Below are 24,367 nucleotides of genomic sequence, written 5' to 3'. Positions count from 1 at the left end.
TTTTAGAATCAACCCAGAAAACTTCAGATTGGATCCAAATTAGCACAGGACTTTCACTGAAATTCAATTTTTTACAGCCTAAAATTCCATCAATATGTTTTTATTTTTACTAGATAAAAAGTATAGATCAATTAAAAAAAATTATAGGCAAGATTGTCGATAATTTTTGCTATTTATTCAATTCTTCATTCTAAATACATGGCACATTGTCGGGTTAACGGCGCACATAAAATTCCGTAAAATCTGGCTTTTTTTATCTTTATCATAACACTACACTGTCAGTGTCGCCAGTACATTAGATCCTTTTGAACTTATGTTATCTCGCTCTCTATTCTTTTTTTTTTATTTATCTCCATCATAACATTGCACTGTTAGTGTCACCAATAGTCCTTAATTCCTTCTAAACTTAAGTTAGAGCAGCAAAGTTGGTCCTTTAAAACCTGAAAAACAATGATGTAAAAAAAACAAAAAAAAAAAAAAAAAAAACTAGATTTCAGACCCCTAGTGATTTATCACTATTTCTGGCAATTTTATATTGCATAAAATAAAAAAAATCACTAAATCGGCACATAATTACAAAATTATTGAAAAAATCACTAAATCATTAAAAAAATCAAAAAAAATGTAGTGACTTATTTTTTCGCCGGGCGGCAATCCTGGTTTGCAGCCTCTGTCATATTTAAGAAAACTCTTGAGTAAACAGTTGGTAGTACCAACCGTAATTAAAAACCAATGTTGGCAACAGAAACCAAAACCCTAAGAACGAAGTTTAAATGCCAATATTTGGTTCAATAGAATCTACTATTTATGCTCATTTCAAAACATGCAAAAATTTTTAGTTTTAAATTTGCGCATTAAAAGCTATCAGCAAATGGAAATAAAATTACATTAGAAAAAGGGGCTAGACTCTCAAACATGGACGCAATTTTGATAAAAAAAAAATTGTAACGAAATTCAAAATCTATAAGAGCCCCGGTATTCTTCATCCTGAATATATTGCATGCTCATTGGTTAATGGTGAGATCTGACCTCAAAATTTTGCAGAATATGGCCTCTATTCTTTTTTTTTTTTTTTTTTTTTTTTTTTTTTTTTTTTTTTTTAACATAACACTGCACTCACTTTTAAAGTAATCGCTTTAACAAATAAATTGTGTGGCCTCTATTCTTTTTTTATTTTTAACTAAACACTGCACTGTCAGTGTCACTAGTAGTCAGTAATCGCTTTAACAAATAAATTGTCTGGCCTCTATTCTTTTTTTATTTTTAACTAAACACTGCCCTGTCAGTGTCACTAGTAGTCAGTAATCGCTTTAACAAATAAATTGTCTGGCCTCTATTCTTTTTTTATTTTTAACTAAACACTGCACTGTCAGTGTCACTAGTAGTCAGTAATCGCTTTAACAAATAAATTGTCTGGCCTCTATTCTTTTTTTTTATTTTTAACTAAACACTGCCCTGTCAGTGTCACTAGTAGTCAGTAATCGCTTTAACAAATAAATTGTCTGGCCTCTATTCTTTTTTTATTTTTAACTAAACACTGCACTGTCAGTGTCACTAGTAGTCAGTAATCGCTTTAACAAATAAATTGTTTGGCCTCTATTCTTTTTTTATTTTTAACTAAACACTGCCCTGTCAGTGTCACTAGTAGTCAGTAATCGCTTTAACAAATAAATTGTCTGGCCTCTATTCTTTTTTTATTTTTAACTAAACACTGCACTGTCAGTGTCACTAGTAGTCAGTAATCGCTTTAACAAATAAATTGTCTGGCCTCTATTCTTTTTTTTTATTTTTAACTAAACACTGCCCTGTCAGTGTCACTAGTAGTCAGTAATCGCTTTAACAAATAAATTGTCTGGCCTCTATTCTTTTTTTATTTTTAACTAAACACTGCACTGTCAGTGTCACTAGTAGTCAGTAATCGCTTTAACAAATAAATTGTTTGGCCTCTATTCTTTTTTTATTTTTAACTAAACACTGCCCTGTCAGTGTCACTAGTAGTCAGTAATCGCTTTAACAAATAAATTGTCTGGCCTCTATTCTTTTTTTATTTTTAACTAAACACTGCACTGTCAGTGTCACTAGTAGTCAGTAATCGCTTTAACAAATAAATTGTCTGGCCTCTATTCTTTTTTTTATTTTTAACTAAACACTGCCCTGTCAGTGTCACTAGTAGTCAGTAATCGCTTTAACAAATAAATTGTCTGGCCTCTATTCTTTTTTTATTTTTAACTAAACACTGCACTGTCAGTGTCACTAGTAGTCAGTAATCGCTTTAACAAATAAATTGTCTGGCCTCTATTCTTTTTTTTTATTTTTAACTAAACACTGCCCTGTCAGTGTCACTAGTAGTCAGTAATCGCTTTAACAAATAAATTGTCTGGCCTCTATTCTTTTTTTATTTTTAACTAAACACTGCACTGTCAGTGTCACTAGTAGTCAGTAATCGCTTTAACAAATAAATTGTCTGGCCTCTATTCTTTTTTTATTTTTAACTAAACACTGCCCTGTCAGTGTCACTAGTAGTCAGTAATCGCTTTAACAAATAAATTGTCTGGCCTCTATTCTTTTTTTATTTTTAACTAAACACTGCCCTGTCAGTGTCACTAGTAGTCAGTAATCGCTTTAACAAATAAATTGTCTGGCCTCTATTCTTTTTTTTTATTTTTAACTAAACACTGCCCTGTCAGTGTCACTAGTAGTCAGTAATCGCTTTAACAAATAAATTGTCTGGCCTCTATTCTTTTTTTATTTTTAACTAAACACTGCACTGTCAGTGTCACTAGTAGTCAGTAATCGCTTTAACAAATAAATTGTGTGGCCTCTATTCTTTTTTTATTTTTAACTAAACACTGCACTGTCAGTGTCACTAGTAGTCAGTAATCGCTTTAACAAATAAATTGTGTGGCCTCTATTCTTTTTTTATTTTTATAATAACACTGCAGTGTCACTAGCAGTCATTATTGTCTTTTATAAATAACTTGTCTGGCCTCTATTCTTTTTTTATTTTTAATAAAACACTGCCCTGTCAGTGTCACTAGTAGTCAGTAATCGCTTTAACAAATAAATTGTCTGGCCTATATTCTTTTTTTATTTTTAACTAAACACTGCACTGTCAGTGTCACTAGTAGTCAGTAATCGCTTTAACAAATAAATTGTCTGGCCTCTATTCTTTTTTTTTATTTTTAACTAAACACTGCACTGTCAGTGTCACTAGTAGTCAGTAATCGCTTTAACAAATAAATTGTTTGGCCTCTATTCTTTTTTTATTTTTATAATAACACTGCAGTGTCACTAGCAGTCATTATTGTCTTTTATAAATAAGTTGTCTGGCCTCTATTCTTTTTTTATTTTTAATAAAACACTGCCCTGTCAGTGTCACTAGTAGTCAGTAATCGCTTTAACAAATAAATTGTCTGGCCTCTATTCTTTTTTTATTTTTAACTAAACACTGCCCTGTCAGTGTCACTAGTAGTCAGTAATCGCTTTAACAAATAAATTGTCTGGCCTCTATTCTTTTTTTATTTTTAACTAAACACTGCCCTGTCAGTGTCACTAGTAGTCAGTAATCGCTTTAACAAATAAATTGTCTGGCCTCTATTCTTTTTTTTTATTTTTAACTAAACACTGCACTGTCAGTGTCACTAGTAGTCAGTAATCGCTTTAACAAATAAATTGTTTGGCCTCTATTCTTTTTTTATTTTTAACTAAACACTGCCCTGTCAGTGTCACTAGTAGTCAGTAATCGCTTTAACAAATAAATTGTCTGGCCTCTATTCTTTTTTTATTTTTAACTAAACACTGCCCTGTCAGTGTCACTAGTAGTCAGTAATCGCTTTAACAAATAAATTGTCTGGCCTCTATTCTTTTTTTATTTTTAACTAAACACTGCCCTGTCAGTGTCACTAGTAGTCAGTAATCGCTTTAACAAATAAATTGTCTGGCCTCTATTCTTTTTTTATTTTTAACTAAACACTGCACTGTAAGTGTCACTAGTAGTCAGTAATCGCTTTAACAAATAAATTGTCTGGCCTCTATTCTTTTTTTTTATTTTTAACTAAACACTGCACTGTCAGTGTCACTAGTAGTCAGTAATCGCTTTAACAAATAAATTGTCTGGCCTCTATTCTTTTTTTATTTTTAACTAAACACTGCACTGTAAGTGTCACTAGTAGTCAGTAATCGCTTTAACAAATAAATTGTCTGGCCTCTATTCTTTTTTTATTTTTAACTAAACACTGCACTGTCAGTGTCACTAGTAGTCAGTAATCGCTTTAACAAATAAATTGTTTGGCCTCTATTCTTTTTTTATTTTTAACTATTCTTTTTTTATTTTTAACTAAACACTGCACTGTCAGTGTCACTAGTAGTCAGTAATCGCTTTAACAAATAAATTATCTGGCCTCTATTCTTTTTTTATTTTTAACTAAACACTGCACTGTAAGTGTCACTAGTAGTCAGTAATCGCTTTAACAAATAAATTGTCTGGCCTCTATTCTTTTTTTATTTTTAACTAAACACTGCACTGTCAGTGTCACTAGTAGTCAGTAATCGCTTTAACAAATAAATTGTCTGGCCTCTATTCTTTTTTTATTTTTAACTAAACACTGCACTGTAAGTGCCACTAGTAGTCAGTAATCGCTTTAACAAATAAATTGTGTGGCCTCTATTCTTTTTTTTATTTTTATCTAAACACTGCACTGTCAGTGTCACTAGTAGTCAGTAATCGCTTTAACAAATAAATTGTCTGGCCTCTATTCTTTTTTTATTTTTAACTAAACACTGCACTGTAAGTGTCACTAGTAGTCAGTAATCGCTTTAACAAATAAATTGTCTGGCCTCTATTCTTTTTTTATTTTTAACTAAACACTGCACTGTAAGTGTCACTAGTAGTCAGTAATCGCTTTAACAAATAAATTGTCTGGCCTCTATTCTTTTTTTATTTTTAACTAAACACTGCACTGTCAGTGTCACTAGTAGTCAGTAATCGCTTTAACAAATAAATTGTGTGGCCTCTATTCTTTTTTTTATTTTTAACTAAACACTGCACTGTCAGTGTCACTAGTAGTCAGTAATCGCTTTAACAAATAAATTGTGTGGCCTCTATTCTTTTTTTATTTTTAACTAAACACTGCACTGTAAGTGTCACTAGTAGTCAGTAATCGCTTTAACAAATAAATTGTCTGGCCTCTATTCTTTTTTTATTTTTAACTAAACACTGCACTGTAAGTGTCACTAGTAGTCAGTAATCGCTTTAACAAATAAATTGTCTGGCCTCTATTCTTTTTTTATTTTTAACTAAACACTGCACTGTCAGTGTCACTAGTAGTCAGTAATCGCTTTAACAAATAAATTGTCTGGCCTCTATTCTTTTTTTTATTTTTAACTAAACACTGCACTGTCAGTGTCACTAGTAGTCAGTAATCGCTTTAACAAATAAATTGTGTGGCCTCTATTCTTTTTTTATTTTTATAATAACACTGCAGTGTCACTAGCAGTCATTATTGTCTTTTATAAATAAGTTGTCTGGCCTGTTTTGTTTCTTTTTTTATCTGTGTCATAGCATTGCGTTGTCAGTGTTAATAGCAATTATTATTTCTTTTTAAACTAAAGCTAAGCAGCATTAGTACTGTAACAAGTTTTCCCTTCTCTTAATTCTTACCTATAACAGGGGTTCCCGGGTCACTTTTTTCGCTGTCGAACATATCAATTACTTCCACATCTTTTTCTTCCACGCTATGATCAGATTCTTTGTTCTTCATTTCTGCAACTATTGTATCAAGTGAGGCCTTGGCTAGTTTACTAATGGCGTTCACAAACTCTTCTTGTTTAGCTTGTTGAGATTTAATATTAATTTGTATAGTTCCTGTTCGTCTTGTCGTTGCTGACAGCGCAGAAGCAACAGCATTCAAAGAGCTCCTTCTTTCCGCATCTAAACTTGGGTTTTTATCTGGCAGTGGTATAGGTGAACCTCCTAAGGTCTGTTCGGCAGGTAAGGGAATAAATTCCTGTTCTGATATAGTTGTATCAACACTGGGTAAAGGAATATCGCTTGTATCATTGTCGGGAACAGGGATATCAGTTATGTCATCATCAAAAGCCTCCGACGGGTCATAATAGTCTTTTTCTGGTTCGTCAGCAGACGGCATTGCTGCAGCAGAGGGAAATAGAGGTGGGGCAGATTGATTTGAACTAAAAAAAGGAGGGAGCTGAGGTATCAAATCAGGCTGAGAGGAAGCTTCATTACGGTGTGGCAATGCAGGCAAAGGCAGTCCAAATGGGGACTGCAAAGCTGGTCTTCTCACACCACTAGGAAAATTTAAAAAAGTAGAAGGTTGACCAAAACTCTGATGAACATAATTACCAGCTTCATTTTCTGGTCGTCCATCAGATTCACTATCAGAAGGCTGCCTCCTATTCTCTTCTTCTGCACAAGCAATGCGGGCTTGTACAACATCAGGAGGTCGTTCGAAAAACGGTGGCCGACTTAAGAAAGTTGGCCTTTCGTTGACAACATCAGGAGGTTTAGTAGGATCCAGAAATCGTGGGAACTCACTATCACCACTTGAAACAGAATTTCCAATTGGCTGCTGATCCATAACAAGGTCCATAAGTCCAGGAAGTCTACTCGGTTGTTGGACTCTAGGGTGACTGCGAGAAAGATGTGATATTGGTTCTAGTGGCCGTCCCGGTCCACCAGTTGGCGGACAACGAGAATGTAAACTACTTCTTGGACTAGGAAGCGCGTCTTGTCTTTTAGACAGGAGGAATCCGGAATCATCATTTGGCTCCATTCTACTTGTACCTTCTCCCAGTCTTGCTTCAAAAGGTGGTCTTAAGCTTCCAGATGGACTGGGAAAGGCGTTCCTGACAGGTCCAGGTTCCTCATCAAATCTTGAAGTTCTAGAATCAAAATCAGACTTTCTTCTGTTTGGCAACTCTGCGGTGTCTGAGTCCCGATCAGCAAATCTTTCCTCATAGTCAGATCCATTTAGACGATGCATTCCTCCAGTTGGCCTCCCAAACGATGGCCTTTGACCAAGAAAATCATTCGAATGTACACTAGATAGCGGCCTAGGTCCTTCTGGACGTATTTGGGGCCTTGGCCCTTCTGGACGTAGCAGCGGCCTCAGTCCTTCTAAGCCCAGTAGTGGCCGCAGTCCTTCTGGACGAAGCAGTGGTCGCATTGATAACCTAGCAGGCGACTCACTTAACATTTCAAATGGTGGCCTTTGCGGCCTATCAGGACGAAACAGTCGTCCTTCTAAAAAGTCTGGCCTAATAGATCTATTTGACAATGGAGACTCATTTTGAAGAAATTCTGAACGTGGTGGCCCTTCTTCTCTTCTACTCCAGATTGGCTCATTTTGCCCATCGGGAATAACCCCCTCGCGGCCTGGAATACGCAATGGTCGATCATCAATATCGCCATCAGTTCCATTAAACTTTCTCTGCCTTTCTTCATTTTGACTTCTACCCCGTCCAAAAGGCATCCGTGGAAGTTCCATTTCTAGTGGACCTCTCATAAACATTCCTGGTGGTCTTTCACCTCTTAATCCGAAGCCATGACTTTGTTGACCCCTAGAAAAGCTGCTCCTTTCCCTAAGCATTGTAAAATTTTGCTGAGGTGAACTATTTCTAACAGGAGGAGGGACACGAGGGGCATTTCCGCCGCGACTTCCGTCACCTCCACCATGAGATTCTTTTACTGGAGCACTTTCCGATGTCAGATCGACTCTTTCATTATCTTTTTCAACTGTTTGATAAAATTTTGCAGTACTGACAGTGTTGTCCATCTGCAAACGCGGTTCTTCTCGGTGATGTCGGACAGAACCACTTTCTATTTTCACTGCTTTACGGATCAAGGTACCATCGGGCTTTACTTCAACAGCTTTACTCAAATCTTTTGAAAGCAAGAGAGCTTGAGAATCAAGTATTGACCCGAGCAAATCTGTGGGTGCGTTATTGTTGGGCTCAATGCGTGGCAGTACTGGAGCTGCTGCACGTTTCCGTCTAATTAATGCAGCAATGGCGCTGCGCTCTAGTCTAGGACGCCTCGAGACTAAACCAAGTTCTCCACCTGTTTCATCATCAGATCTAAAATAAAAATTAATATTATTATAAGTTTAACTTTAAATTAAATACAGCGAGAGTAATGTTAAAAGTCGTTCCCTATCCTTTGGCAATAAAATTTTGTCCAGGCCTATACACCGAGATATCCTCCCTCCCCAACATCAACCGGCACGGGTAAGGCCACTCAGGGCCGTTGCAGAGCCTGTACCGAAACTTCAACCTGTGACTGTGTCACATGCTCGTTATGAGCTTAGTTTTGTGCCCTCGTTTGTTAAGTTGTTTAATGCTGGGTCGACTTTTTAATCCGGATTATTGTTGTTAATTGTATATATTATAATTTTGTATATACGTGTCGACTTATTTTCGTGTGTACGTGACAATTATTATTGTTAATTGTATATATTATAATTTTGTGAATGTTAATTTTGACTTGTCGACGAATTTTTTGTGTGTGTATGACAATAAAAACTAATAATCGGCTCTGTCCGTCGCATGATTTTTAAATAAAATGAATTTGAATTTGAAAAGTAAAGTATCGTCAAAGATTTGCCAAAGAATAACCTTAGATTCGGAAAAAGAACAAAAAGCATACATGAGTTGTATTCAACTTTAAAGGCATCACACAGCCCAACTTTTGCCTAAAAAATAGTGTAAATATGGAGAAAAAAGAAAAGAATAATACAAACTAAAAACTTATTGCTTAATTTTTTTCGATCTACTCTTCGCTTAAGGATTTTTATACATTTTATATTTTAAAAACGACTCAACACTGATCTTTGTAAGTTTCAATAACGATCTTAATTAATTAGTTAGTGATTTAGATTAATTAATTAGATTATTGCAACAAATTAATTGACTTAACGACTCAAACAGTTCAGCTCGATTTATTATATAGAAAACACATATTCTCGGCACAATTACAATCAAAATAACAAAAAATAAAGAAAAACCCAATTAATGACAATTTCCTCTGCCTCTCATAGCAATTTGTGAAGAAACACGAATTCAAAGAAAATGCGACAGTTTATGTGCTCCTCCTCCTTCTTATATTTAGAAGGAGGCATACATTTGGCACTAATATTTAGATAGCAAATAATTTAAATTATTAACAAATGACTCAATAACATTAATAATTAACTTAGTTAACGATTAGCTGAATTAACAGACGATAGAATTTCAACGATGAACTTTCATCTCGCCCTTTCTATCCATCAATAACGAACGTATTGTTTGGCCTTTGTTGCTATTAAATGATCTATTTGTTGCGCATTATTATGGCTAGAGATTAAACGTAAAGATAAATATATATATATAAGTGTTTGTCTTAGAGTACATATTAAAATTAATATATAAATAAACAAATAATTTAAATCAAACAAACAAATAGCAAGCAATAACCAAAATAAAATAGTAATACCAGCTAGGTATAAGAACGAAGTCATTACTCTGACCTAGGATGTGACAACAAGGTACATCAGCTAACACGCTTAATTTACAATAACCTGCAGAAAGTACTGGTGCAGTGTCCAAAGACATCGTTCTAAAAGAAGTGTTTCGGGAGATAAGCGGAACTATACCTTCTTAACCAATACCACAAGAATTGAGAATAGTCTCTGGAGTGGAGGGTGGAATGGGAGGGGGAAGGATTGGCACCAACACCACCCTTATTTTCGATTTTTTTTACGTTTAATTCCTTTACTTATCCTAATTTTTCTCATTTAAGGTTTGAAGATTAACATATGTTAATTTCTTCTCTTTTTATATTTCCTCTCTCTTCTAAAATGAAGCTATGGTTCTGTGTCGTACTTCAATTCTTTAAGCTTTTCTCTTTGACGTGCGACAACAAGTAGGCTAGCCCAAATGTCAATACTATACTACTACTAACAGCTCACTACAGCACCAAGCCACTTCAGGCCAACACAACTGCACAAGCTTCTCCTCCATCCCAATTGTGTCGCTTACAAGGAAATAATGTCCTCAAGGGGCGCCACTCCTCAAGGTCCTCAACTCCTCCTCAACCACTCCTCAGGGTCACCTAGCCGAGCCGGATCAGTCACGGTTCTGGCTAGGAAACCTCGCTAAAAGCTCACCCTGCACGCCACAATGAGGCCACGTAAGCACGACTTAGCTAATCAAAGCAGGATTAACAAAGTTAATAACTTGAATAGAACAAGTAAAGAAGAAGTGTGAGCGAGATATTTTTCAGAACTTATTTTCACCCAATACCGCTAAAAGTAGACAAAATGACACCCCCCCCCCAAAAAAGAAAGAAAACTCCACAATAAAAACGATATACACACTTCCTGGGAGAGCAGAGACTTAGCACTACTACTGACAACTCGCAGTGCAAATCCACCCAAGACTAACATAGTTACGCACACACATCCTCCAATCTACTCTGTTCAGAGCTTTACTCTACTGCCTACCATGAAGCTCCTAATTCGTAAAATATTTTTTATATTGTAATCCGTCCCCACCAGCCCCCTTCATTGTCAAGCGCCAACATTATTTTTCACCAAAAACCACAGATTTTTTAAGTTTTATCATTCATTTGAATATCTTTTTCTAATTCGAATTTCTTTTATGTAACATCTAGCAGTTTGACCTTTAACCTGGAGCAATTTTCCCTTTGCAAATTTGTTTTTTGGCTAAAACTAATATGCGCGTTTAGCATCAGGGTAGTGCAGAATCAAATTGAACAGAAGTCTTGCTTTGCAATGCTTCCACTGGGTATTTGCATACACAAAAAAAACGAAAAGAAAACAAAAAATAAACGAAATGAAAAAAGTTGAAATGAATAACTTACCAAATGAACAAATAGGTATTCAGAAATTTTAGCTCCATTTGATCATTATTTGAGTTATATTTCGATTATTTTTTGGGGGGTATATTTTGAGTATATTGAACATTTCAATATTTGCAGGATTGAACTCATCAAGATTTGGGTATCACATGCCACATGAAATGATACTAAAGAAATGAAAAGAAAAAAACTGAAATAAATAACTTGTCAAATGCATGCATTCGTATTTAAAATTTAAGAACTTGATTATTTTAATTATTATTTTTATTGATCATGTTCCAGTCCGATTTTGAAACCAAATACTATTATGAGACACCCCACAAAGCTACTTAGTTGTCAAAACCAAATTGGCCTCCCATAACAAAATAAAAGTTAAATGATGAAAATAATGGGTCTATGACTAGTAAAGAAAAAAAAAGAATAATCGAACGAATAAACACAGCAAAGTATCCTTAGAGCTGACAAGGGAAAACATTCTGCATATGTTTCCCCAGCCTTTTTCTTTTATCTACTTTCGATTCTAGATTCTATCCTCGTTTTTTCGATTTAACTTCTTTCCCTTCGTCAAATGCTTTGTTTGCGCTTTATCTTTTTCAACTTTTGGCTACATTTATTCCTCAGATTAGAAGGCCATGGGACAGGCAGGTTTCAACCACAAAAAAATGACGAAGACCGTAATGATGTCTAGGCTATTTAAAAAATCTGATTTCTAACCAAGAACTTTTATTGTAAGTGTGTTATTGTTTATTATTTTCTTTGCTGGAGGCGACCCTTAGATATAGGGCCGAAATATTCATATAGGTTTTGTTCGTTCACTATCTTGGAAGAAAAACAGTCCTCATTATTCTCTCTTCTGTATTTGTTTCAACCACAGTTCCAGACTGTCTAGGTGCGGCTGTATCCGCTGTACAATCAGACACCAGGTGGCTAATCGGCCACACGACAATGCATAGTTTTGCGCCAAGCTCTCTCAAACTTCAAAAGAACATAACTCTGAAAGTAGATGGCAGTAGATATAATAGTAGATACAGGTGATTATTAAGTGGATTGGGGTAATACAAAACCGTTTTCAGGGGGTTGGAAGTTTGACTCCCCCCAATGTTTGTCCGACTCGTAAAAATGTCTTTTTCAAAAGTTTTTTAACCTCCCCCCCCCCCCGAATAAAAATCCCAGATAAAGCCTTAGTACAATAGTAGACCACGCAAATTGTTTGTTTTTTTCAAACTCATGATCTATCTGAATCGTTTTTAAAAAAAAATAAATATTAGCATATCAATTTTCAGAAAAAATTAACATGCCATTTTCAGAGAGAGAAAAAAGAAGCAGATGCAGTAATTACTCGTTTAGAGATATAAGATATCTCAATGGAAAAAAACTAGATTTTTCTTTTTTTGGGGGGAGCGGGGAGCAAGTTAAAAAAATATTTAGGGACTCGTTAGGAACATACTTGTTACAAACAAGAGCTAGGAGCTCATATGGCACTTGTGACGAGGCAAGAAGAGCCAAGAGCTCATATGGTATGAGCTCTAACAAAATTCTAGGAATCAATAGATTGATTTAAAAGGAAAATAAGAGGCTTAATGCCGGTCGGGATTTAAAATAAGAGCTATGAGTCACGATGTCCATCTAAATATCAAAATTCATTAAGATCCGATCACCCACTCGTAAGTTACAAATACCTCATTTTTTCTAATTTTTCCCCTCCCTTTAGCATCCCAGATGGTCGAATCTGGGAAAACGACTTTATCAAGTCAATTTGTGCAGCTCCCTGACACACCTACCAATTTTGATCGTCCTAGCACGTCAAGAAGAACCAAACTCGCCAAATCACTGAACCCCTCCCCCCAACTCCCCCAAAGAGAGCGAACCCAATACGGTTACGTCAATCACGTATCAAGGACATTTGCTTATTCTATCCACCAAGCTTCATCCCGATTCCTCCACTCTAAGTGTTTTCCAAGATTTCCGATTTCCCCCTCCAACTCCCCCGAATGTCAACAAATCTGGTCGAGATTTGAAATAAGAGCTCTGAGACATGAATTCCTTCTAAATATCAAATTTCATTAAGATCCGGTCTCCCGTTCTTAAGTTAAAAATACCTCAATTTTTCTAATTTTTCCAAATTAACAACCCCCAGCTCCTCCAAAGAGAACGGATCCGTTCCAATTATGTCAATCACGTATCTAGAACTTGTGTTTATTCTTCCCATCAAGTTTCATCCCGATCTCTCCACTCTAAGCGTTTTCCAAGATTTATGTTTCCCTCCTCCAACCCCTTATGTCCCCGGATCCAATTCGAGTCGAAAATGGAGCATCTGAGACATAAGATCCTTCTATATATATCAAGTTTCATTAAGATCTGATCACCTATTCGTAAGATAAAAATACCCCAATTTTCACGTTTTCCAAGAATTCCGGTTTCCCCCTCCAGCTCCCCCCAATGTCACAGGATCTCGTCGAAATTTAAAATTAGAGCTTTAAAACACAAGATACTTTTAAATATCAAGTTTCATTAAGATCTGGTCACCCGTTTGTAAGTTACAAATACCTCATTTTTCCGAATTACCCCCCCCCCCCAGCTCCACCAAAGAGAGCAGATCCGGTCCGGTTATGTCAGTCACGTATCTTAGACAGGTTTTTATTCTTCCCATCCAGTTTCATCCTGATCTCTCCGCTTTAAGTATTTTCTAAGATTTCCGGTCCCCCCCCCCAATTACCACAAAGAAAGCGGATCCGTTCCGGTTACGTCAATCATGTTTCTAGGACTTGTGCTTATTTTTCCCACCAAGTTTCATCCCGATTCCTCCACTCTAAGTGTTTTCCAAGATCCTGGGTTTCCCCCTCCCCCCCCCCAATGTAACCAGATCCGGTCGGGATCTAAAATAACAGCTCTGGGACACGATATCCTTCCAAACATCAATTTTCATTAAGATCTAATCAACCGTTCGTAAGTTAAAAATACTTCATTTTTTTCTTTTTTTCCGAATTACTACCACCCCCCCCCCCCAGATGGTCCAATCGGGAAAACGACCGTACCTAATTTAGTCCGGTCCCTGATACGCCTACCAAATTTCATAGTCCTAGCTTACCTGGAAGTGCCTAAAGTAGCAAAACCAGGACCGACAGACAGACCGACAGAATTTGCGATTGCTATATGTCACTTGGTTAATACCAAGTGCCATAAAAAGGCTTCAAGAGGGAACTTGCGACAGAAATTATTATAACAGAAAAGAGCGTTGTTTGGCGAATCGAATAGTCTATTTTGTCTTTCAGCTACAGCCATGTCCAAGTTCTGAAATGCTTGCAAGTATTTTTCCGTCTTGAAAAGTGGTTGAATAGGGTTAATCAAACTATTAGGAGTAACCCCTAACCTAGTTCTATTTTTTTTTAACTTAATCAAAATCGTGACTTTTATTCTTTTTAGGGAATCGTAAACGACACTGGTTCTTTTTTAGGTTTTAGGGAATGGCACCCCCAATCTAATTTGCGATAGTATCGATTCGTTAAAGTTTCTGGGAATTGATATATAAGCTAATTCCAAAAGGAATTGTTCACCCTGCTATATTAGTGTCTTTGAAATAAAGAAGCCAGTTAGTGTGAGAAGCCTGGGGGGGAGTGAAACATTTTTTTGTTCTGATTTGAATATTTTAATAAACTACGCCTGTTTTTGCTGTTAGAACTACTTTTTGGGCAAGTTTTCTGATGGTATATAGTTGATGAATGAACCTTACGATGTATACAAAATACAAAGTAATTAAAGCAGGATATGAAAGAGAAATAATATTTTTTTTATCAGTACCCACAGAAAGTTTGCGGTACTAATATACCTACCAGGATTCTGACAATTGTATCAGTTACACATTTGAAATTTAAATTCAAACAAACTATAACCATTGTAGCAAGCTATTTCTAAAACTTTGTATTGTTTCTCTTGTGGGATTTAAGGCCTCTTTTATTTCACTTTCAACGGACAATGAAAGCGATCGTCAGAAAACTGAGTTCCAAATACAAACCACAGCCCTACAGAACCAAATTTCATACCTGGGGGAGGGGAGGTCCTGCTATGATTCGCCCGAGAATTTTTTTTAAAAAAAAATTTTGTTCCCTGTTATAGAAAAATCTAAAATAAAGCCGTTAAACTTTTGTCACCTAAAACTTTGTTTACCCATAATATTAATGAACTTTACACTCAAGAGATCATCAAGTTAGTATTTTCACATATAAATTTATCAATAGTATTCTTCCCTCTTCTTTCGAAAAAGTGACGTCCATAGCCATGATACACGAGGAGCATCAAATCTGGCACGCCCATTTAGAAATACGGTTAGAGTTACTTCTGCAATTAGAAATTTTGCCCCCTCTGTATGGGATATTATTCCAATTGAAATAAAAAAAATTCGAGTAAAAAAAAAAAATAAAAAAATTGATAAAAATAATAAATAATAAAAAAAATAATAATAATAAAAATAAATAATAATAAAATATAAATAAAATAATAATAAATAATAATAAATAATATAATAAATAATAATAATAATAATAATAATAAATAATAATAAAAATAATAAAAAAAATAAAAAAATTGATAAAAATTTATCAATAGTGTTCTTCCCTCTTCTTTCGAAAAAGTGACGTCCATAGCCATGATACACGAGGAGCATCAAATCTGGCACGCCCATTTAGAAATACGGTTAGAGTTACTTCTGCAATTAGAAATTTTGCCCCCTCTGTATGGGATATTATTCCAATTTAAATAAAAAAAATTCGAGTAAAAATAAAAATAAAAAAATTGATAAAAATAATAAATAATAAAAAAAATAATAATAATAAAAATAAATAATAATAAAATATAAATAAAATAATAATAAATAATAATAAATAATATAATAAATAATAATAATAATAATAATAATAAATAATAATAAAAATAATAAAAAAAATAAAAAAATTGATAAAAATTTATCAATAGTGTTCTTCCCTCTTCTTTCGAAAAAGTGACGTCCATAGCCATGATACACGAGGAGCATCAAATCTGGCACGCCCATTTAGAAATACGGTTAGAGTTACTTCTGCAATTAGAAATTTTGCCCCCTCTGTATGGGATATTATTCCAATTGAAATAAAAAAAATTTGAGTAAAAATAAAAATAAAAAAATAGATAAAAATAATAAATAATAAAAAAAATAATAATAAATAATAATAAATAATATAATAAATAATAATAATAATAATAATAAATAATAATAAAAATAATAAAAAAAATAAAAAAATTGATAAAAATATATCAATAGTGTTCTTCCCTCTTCTTTCGAAAAAGTGACGTCCATAGCCATGATACACGAGGAGCATCAAATCTGGCACGCCCATTTAGAATTACGGTTAGAGTTACTTCTGCAATTAGAAATTTTGCCCCCTCTGTATGGGATATTATTCCAATTGAAATAAAAAAAAATTCGAGTCGTCTGACATCCTTCAAGGCTGCAGTTAAGAGATTTTTCCTTGCAAAAGAATATTATGTTTGTATGTATATGTATGTAGTATTAATTAGAGCTGTGAAGTCTGCCACCTGCTTGCAACAAACCCTTTGGGACTTTCTCATCAGGTGCTGCAAAGTGTTTTGTATACATTTTTAGAATAAAATTTATCTTAAATTTATCTTATATCTAAAATTATTTATCTCTATATTTTTATTTATTTTTATATTTATTATTATTTATTTTATATTTATATTTACTTATGTTATTTATTTCTATATTTTCCTATATTTTTTATTTTTATATTATTATTATTTATCTATATCTAGATTTTTCTTATCTAAAATTGTATTTGTTGCAACCGCAAAAATCCTCCCTCTATGCTTTTAAGCAAAAAAGTAATATTCAGATCTCACTACCATCTTATGGTTGGGGCTGTAGGTACCGTGTTTTTTTTTCACTCTTTTGCACCAAATTAGAAGGAAAATAGAAAATACTTACCCTGAAGGATAGTAATCAAGAGCATCCCTCTGTCCAACAATGCTAAGGGGTGGTATTCCAGCATAGGCTCTTCTTTGAGAAAGAGAAACTTCCACTCCTTTCGTGAGAGTTTGAGGCGGTGTAATCAGTGTACTTGGGTCACTTCGACGGGGTAATATAATTCCTAATTGTTTGCAAAGTCGATCCTTGACCGATTTTACGTGATCACGACGAAGCATTGCCTAAAAAACAGCAAATAAACCTTTAGCAAATAAATACTTTCCTTCTTCATTAGTGCTGTCACAAACTGTTTAAGCAATCCTAATTTAATATGCAAAGGATAACATTGCTCGGATCCACTAATGGCTCAAATTCTATATTAAACTGTCGGGGAGCCAATTGGACAACAGGCATAAAAAGAGAATAAAACCATAGCGTGTAATCTTTCATGACGACCAATAAAATATTTAGCCCCCTTCCACCTAGCACAGTCGTCCCCTCCCCCAAAACAAGTTTCGACTCTACCCCTAAACGATGAGGTAAAAACAAAATATACTCAAGCAATATGAGTAACTTAAAAGTAAGGCACTAGCGTTAAAAGCAAGAGCAAAATACGCCATCTAGCATTAGGCATTTCCTGGTATTTTTTCCGTGTAATAATAAGTAGCTAATTTCAGTTCTGAATAAGAGACAGCCACAAAACATGAAAAAAAGCCAAGAGACACCAAACGTTAGATGACGTGTGATTTTTTTTTTCACTAGCACCAATTAGGTTAGGTTATGATGACCATGACGTCATAAACCACAGGTAATGGTTTCTACTTGTTGCTCCTTACTTTCAGTTGAATCTTTTTTTTTCTTTTTATTAAATCAGCGAAAGGAAGTAGGACTGAAGGAAGCTTTAACGGAAGTAAAAGCGTCAAAATAAGAGGGTTTTCCTTGGGCCGCAAAGAAGTAGATAGGTCAAGAATGCAACTTAAATTTTGGAGAGCGGGCTAGTGTCAAAAGCAAGAGCATTAAACACCATCTAGCATTAGGTGTCAAAAAGCCAAGAGACACCAACCATTAGATGGCACTGCGATTTTTTTCGACACTAGAACCAACTCCCACTCTTCCAAGTCTGTGAAGTTTTTCAAAACTGGCGTAAGTCCACTCTTCCTAATTTTACGGGAAAGCAAAACAATGAAATATTTTTATCAAAAATCAGAATTGAAGAAGTTTGAAAATTTCAAGATATATTCCTAGTTAACTTTTGGAGCCAAATTTGCTGGAAATATCCGAATTGCTCAAGTGATTGTTACTTAGAAGATAAGGGACTTCACTCTTTTAGCGAAACAAAATTTTAAAATTCAATCTTTTTCCAATTTCATGATTATCTCCGGCTTCAGTCCTTTTAAATATTTATTTTTTACTTATAAATCGTCAATTCAATATATAAAATGAACTTAAACAAATCAAAGAACGATCACTCTTCTTCGAAAATCTCAGCTTTGTCTGCAATGCACTCGCAAAGCTCCCTGTCATTCAGAAGGTTAATCAGATCCTCTAAGATTAAGAAAAGAAGAGAGATGACGCCATTGTACTGGCTTTCCTGATAGCGTGGTGGTTTTAGAAGTTCTAGATAAGAACCGGAATGGTAGCAACCCGATGTCATTTTCGTAAAGTAATGGTTCGAAATGGCTCATTTCCCTGGTGAGAAGTTTTGAACTGCATTATTCCTAAGTCCTTTGTGTACCGATGCCAACAGGTTTCAGTCCACTTGAGCTCTTATTTGTCAACGTCTGTATTATGACAAAGGCTTTCTTGAAGAAATCAGCAAAATCTAATGTTCCTTTTCATCTGATGAGCATTCATAGGCATCTTCCTCCTGGCAGTCCCGATGATATCTGCTTAGTCAGCAGGCACGTTGACTTGAATGTGGTCGTTTTTTTGGCTTTTCTAACCCTGCATGACCCAAATCACACTCTAGATGGTGTGACTTAGTTCCAAAATAATTTGGTCAATTACCTCTAGTTCTTCGACAACAACTTTAGACAAACAGCAAGATAGCATTCGAGCAACAATCAATATTCTATTCTCACCCCTGCATGCATTAGTGCTACCTGCTTCAGATTTTACCAAATCTGGCCAAGCAACAAATATAAAGCAAAGGCGACCTCACCAGCTCAATTTAAAGTCACTGACAATAAATTTAGCATTGAGACAAAGTTATTTTAAAGTAAATTACCAAGAAAATTATTCTTCAGGTTTTTCAGAAATTATTTAGTAATTTAATTACTGAAATTATGATATAGTAATTATAATTTAATTATAATGAATACAGTAAATAAATACTGAACATAGTAAATTATAAGTCAGTCACTAAATTCACAAAAAAAAGGGATCAGAAGCCTGACTTTGATCAATTCTAATATTACCAGCATGAAGAAATGAATTGTCTGTCACAAGAATTAAAAATTACTTTAGGTTACAAACCTGAAGTAAACCTGAACAACTGAAAATTATTGAATTACTTAAATACTTAATTAAGTGGATATTCAATTACTATTATAATCACTTAATATATTAGAACTACTTAATTATAGTTACTTATTTTATGAAGATTGCGGAAAATTTCTTAGTTATAAACCTGATAACTGCTTCAGGTTCTTCAAATCCATTAAATTACTTTAGTCAATTCTGATCTCAAGAAGAAATGAATTGGATTGGTACACTGTTCCTATAAGAAACAAAAACGTTATACGTTCATTAATAGAATTATTTCTAGCCTTTTTAACAAAAAAACAACAACTGCTAATTCGCAGTAAAAATAAACTGGGGATCGAGGTCGGATAATTTTCAGAACATTTCAGAACATAAACCAGTCAGACCGGTTTACCAAAGATTTTCATGAATAGACCCTGCTGGCAGTAATTACAATTTTTAACACACCATTGTCAATGATTAGCTTTGAGTTTTAAATTTCATCGCGACCATATTGGGTATTGAGGTCCATTCAGGGTTATTCGTCTGTCATACAAATTAAAAAAACGAAACTGAAACTATAGTTAGCTACCTATATGAAGCAAGCTTGAAAAAAAAGTTCTCTGTGCCAATTAGATGTAATACACAAATGAACAAGCATCTATTCTACATTATCTTTAATAGAACAATCAGTTGAATTTAGCCCCCAACATAGGTCTGTTCTAATATCATTTATATGAACAAAAGACAATGTAAGCGATATTCATTTAAGCAGCAGAATTACAACAATTTAGCCGCTAATTATTTTTAAAACAAAGACAGATTCTAAGTAAAGGTACAAAGCTCAATTAACTACGAGACAGATATGAACAAGAATCAACCGTAGTTTTTTAGTAATAAAAAAAGTCCTTGCCGAGTGGATAGCGAACTCAGATAACTTCGAAGACCACACTGCCTTTCCATGACGAAAGTAAAACACATGACGAAATTCCATGACGAAAGTGACAAATTCGTCACAAAAATAAATAATGAAATTTAACACACTTTAACACAGAGGTAAGAAAATCGTCACCTGTTCTTCCTTTTATTAGTATAAGCCAGATGTTTGTCATATTTTTAAAGTATATACGTGGAAAATGTAGGAAAGGGAAATTTTCAAAAGAAGTTAAGTTGGGTAGGTTTTTAGATAAATGTAATAATATTTGAAAACGGCGAAAGGTAATAAGTAAAAGGATGAAATTAAAAAGTCTCTCGACTTGTTGGAAATGATGAAGTTGCTTGTTGAAATTCTATTTTACCTGTCCAAAAAGGCTTTTTTAAATGCACAGCCTTGGTAAAATTGAAATCAATTGAATCAGCAAGTAAAAGCACAAATTCAGCTCACTTAATTCACTTACAGGTTTGAAGATAAAAAAATTATACTGTTCTATGTATTTTCAACTGTTTTCTTTTTCACTTCTACTATGTCTTTTACTGTTTCTTTTTTGTCCGATTTTTGGCTTATAATGTTTCAGGTTGGTTGGTTATAGGAACTTTTTTTAGGATTTTTCGACGTAGATACCTTCGAAGACCACACTGCCTTTCCATGACGAAAGTAAAACAGTTCAAAATAGGGATGAAACCTTTTTATTGACAGTGAATAGATATAAAATTATTTAACTGGATATTTCTAACACATATACAGTGTTCATCATCAGCAGTAAAACTAAAAGACATGAATAAAAATAAACAAAATTTATACCTAATAAACTAATTACATAAAGTTTATTGCTCTTACTTTTTCCAATGCAACAGCGGAGGCAAATCTCTTTGACCTTTTCGGTTTCGGTTCATTAGAATTATCTGACATATTACGTGGACAGAGGTCATAGCTCTTAGGTGAGGTGATATTTACTTTATTTGACCTCAGTAAATTATCATGAATTGAGTTCAGTCCAAATTCACCTGTATGTGAATTTATGGAATTCATGTGTTTATGTGTTATGTGTTTATGGAATTATTCTTGAACAAATTTTTTTAATTTCGATTGTTTCCCTGAAAATTTGCTTTAAACCTTGGTCCCTAGAAATCAAAGAAATATTTTCAAATAAAATATAATGATTTGGAAAATTAAAGATATGTTCCGAGAGAGCCGACGTGAAATCTTCAGGTTTGGTATTTGGCTTTAAAGACGATGAAATAGAATTATGATGTTGTGGCAATCTCATTTTTAAATTCTGGTTAGTACGTCCCACATAAGAGCTTCCACAAGTACATGGGATTTAATAAACCCCACTTTGTTGCTCTACGGAAGTCCGATCCTTTCCAGAATTTAAAAAACTAGCCTAAGCATTACTACCTCTTAAAGCTACCTTTAAGCCATTATTTTGTAAAGTTCTTTTAAGTTTTTCACTCAAATCTGGAACATATGGTAGAGAACAAAAAATATCTTTCTTTTCTGTTGTTTCTAGAATATCGTCAGAAAACTCTAGAAATTTTTTCCTTCTTTTCAAAAAGTCTGGTCAATTAACCAATCCGGATAATGGTTACTTATTAAAATCTCTTTTAACAACAATAATTCCTCCTCGATGAATTTTGGAGAACAAATTCTAAAAATGCGGTCAGTTAAGGATATGATTAGACCAATTTTTACTTGGCGAGCATGACCGGAGAAAAACGACAAAAATCTGTTATTGTTAGTAGGTTTTCTGTAAATCTTAAAATCCAGACTATTTACATTTTTTAAAAGAAGGACATCCAGAAAAGGAAGTTTATTATCCTCTTCTAATTATATTGTAAATCTTAAATCACCTCCCCAAAAATTAATATGTTCTAAAAAACTTTTTAATTCCTCCACCCCATAATTCCATACTGAAATTATGTCATCCATATACCTCCCCCAAAATTTATGCTTTAAAAAGTATGAATCTAACGCTATTGTTTCAATATTTTCTACAAAACAATTTGCTAATAAAGGACTTAAAGGGGGCCCCATGGGTAAACCATTTGCTTGTTCGAAAAAAACCCTCTGAATTGAAAAGAATAAGACTAAATTTATAATTACACCGACTTCCAAAACTGTTTCACCACTAATTAAGTCCAAATTTTTTAGTATCTTTCTTTCACGAAGAATTTCTGCGGCTTTTACATCAATACTCGTATACATTGACACTATGTCGAAACTTGAAATTATAGAATTTGAAGAAATCTCCACTTCTTTTAGTTTTTTTTTTACAAGTTTTGACGAATTCTTAATGTAAGAAATTTGTGTAGACATGAGTGGTTTACACAATGACACTAGCCACTTACTCAGAGCACTTGTTGGTGACTTTGTGCTTGCAACAATTGGTCGTAATGGCAGATTTGGCTGATGTATCTTTGGAAGTCCATATAATTTAGGGCACAAAGAACCTCTTGGTAAGAATTTGTAGAAAAGTTGAGGTGCAATCTTCCCTTCTTCCTTCAAACTCTTTAACTCGTTCTTAAACTTCTTTGTGTTTGAGTCCGTCGGGTCAAAAGAAAGCCTCAACTTCTCTACAAATTCTTGTATAATCTTATATATATTATATAATATATATATATATTATGAAAAGAGAAATCACCAATGCAACAGAACAAACACAAAAAAAAGGAGACAGAAGGAGAAAAGGAAGACTGTTTTCCTAAATTAGTGATTAATATAGACCAGCACTTGAATGAGGCCTTAACCCTACTCATCCATACAATCACATAGGTCAAACAGCATAGCCATACAAAATCAACCATAAAAAATAATCCATGGACAGGCAGTCATGTCGTCAATAAGTATAAGTCGTCATTTACCAAACAATAGAAACAATAAACACAAATAATTCAGAGGCAACAACCCAACACAAAGGCTCATCAGGAGAATACACTTGCCTATAGGGTTTCGGCACTTTAAATTCTCTACCCAGTCAAGTGTTGTGCCTACCACAGAAAACCCATGGCATTCCCGTGTCAGGTATCACCCCCAAAATAAATTCCTATGAAAAAAAAACAGCAAATGTAGAACAACCAAGTAACACCAAAACAAGCTTATCCTGTTAATATATTCCTCTTTTTAGCAACAATAGGTAAACTAAATATGATAAATTTTACCAAATCACAAATATTAACACATTGCAAAAAACCTGAATGAACTAAACAATTATAGAATTCATCTTTACCATGTGGCTATTTTAAAAAAAAATCCGCTCTATTAGAAAAACAATTCAAAATAAATGGCACTGCATCATCATTTCGCGAACCTCCGAAATTAGCCGAAAATTTCTTCAAGTATTTCCAGATAATTCTTTTGGTATTTATTTAAAAGTTCGTTATAATGAAAACTAATTTTTTTAAATTGCTAAGTTAATTTATTTGCAGAAAAACCTTTTAATATCAATTTTTGGCTTAAGATTTTACATCTATTTTTAAAATCAATATAATTACTACAAATCCTTGCATAACGAAGTAACTGTGAGAAAAACTGTGAATTTTTTTAAATTTATTTTAGGGAGTCGAAAACTAAGGGGGGGGGAGAAAGAGATACTTTCTGTGTACCTTCCAGTGTACATCAGCATATGACACTTACTTGAATCCTCCTTTTAATCCGCCGTTTCTTAGTTTTCCTTTTCTTAAATTTTCCTTTTACGGCTTTCCCGTCTTTATCTTTGGCTTTTGTTGTTTTACGTCGACGTTTAACTCTTCTTTTCTTCTTTGTTGTTGTACGAGTTGTTGCTGTAGATCGTGTACGCGATGTACCCGCCTAAAAAGTATTTAAATAATAAACGATAATAATCTATAAACAATAAATACAATGAAATTCTCCTTCTACGTTCATCATCAATTCACTAACTCAGTTCCATAGTTTTCTGCTTTCTAGTAGTCAATTAGCCCTATTCCAATTCAGTTTTACAAAAATAACTCTATTCAACTTTGATTTTAGTGCCACCTTGGCGCTAAGCACCGTCATTACTTTTTATTTTCGCCTATTTCACCATTGCTTCTACTTAAAGATCTAATTTTAAATGTGAATTGAAAAAGCAACAATCAATAAATTTGAAATCTTAAAAGTGTTAAATCTCGAAATATTAATT

At 34.0% G+C, this 24,367-nt stretch overlaps 1 protein-coding gene across 1 annotated transcript in view; it reads right to left on the bottom strand.

The window, feature by feature from the left end:
• Positions 1-24,367, bottom strand: part of LOC136040536 (PHD and RING finger domain-containing protein 1-like) — a 75,326-nt gene that overhangs the window by 20,921 nt on the left and 30,038 nt on the right. Inside the window, exons 6-8 of the mRNA XM_065724721.1 lie at positions 23,863-24,036; positions 16,848-17,068; positions 5,660-8,094 (exon numbers count right to left, since the gene is read on the bottom strand). Of these exons, the coding sequence (XP_065580793.1) occupies positions 5,660-8,094; positions 16,848-17,068; positions 23,863-24,036 (2,830 nt within the window). The remainder of the gene's footprint in view (positions 1-5,659; positions 8,095-16,847; positions 17,069-23,862; positions 24,037-24,367) is intronic.

Source organism: Artemia franciscana, chromosome 21 (assembly GCF_032884065.1).
Source record: "Artemia franciscana chromosome 21, ASM3288406v1, whole genome shotgun sequence".
Taxonomy (NCBI): Eukaryota; Metazoa; Arthropoda; class Branchiopoda; order Anostraca; family Artemiidae; genus Artemia; species Artemia franciscana.
Note: the sequence above shows the minus strand (reverse complement) of the source record. Positions and strands in the feature narration are given on the sequence as shown.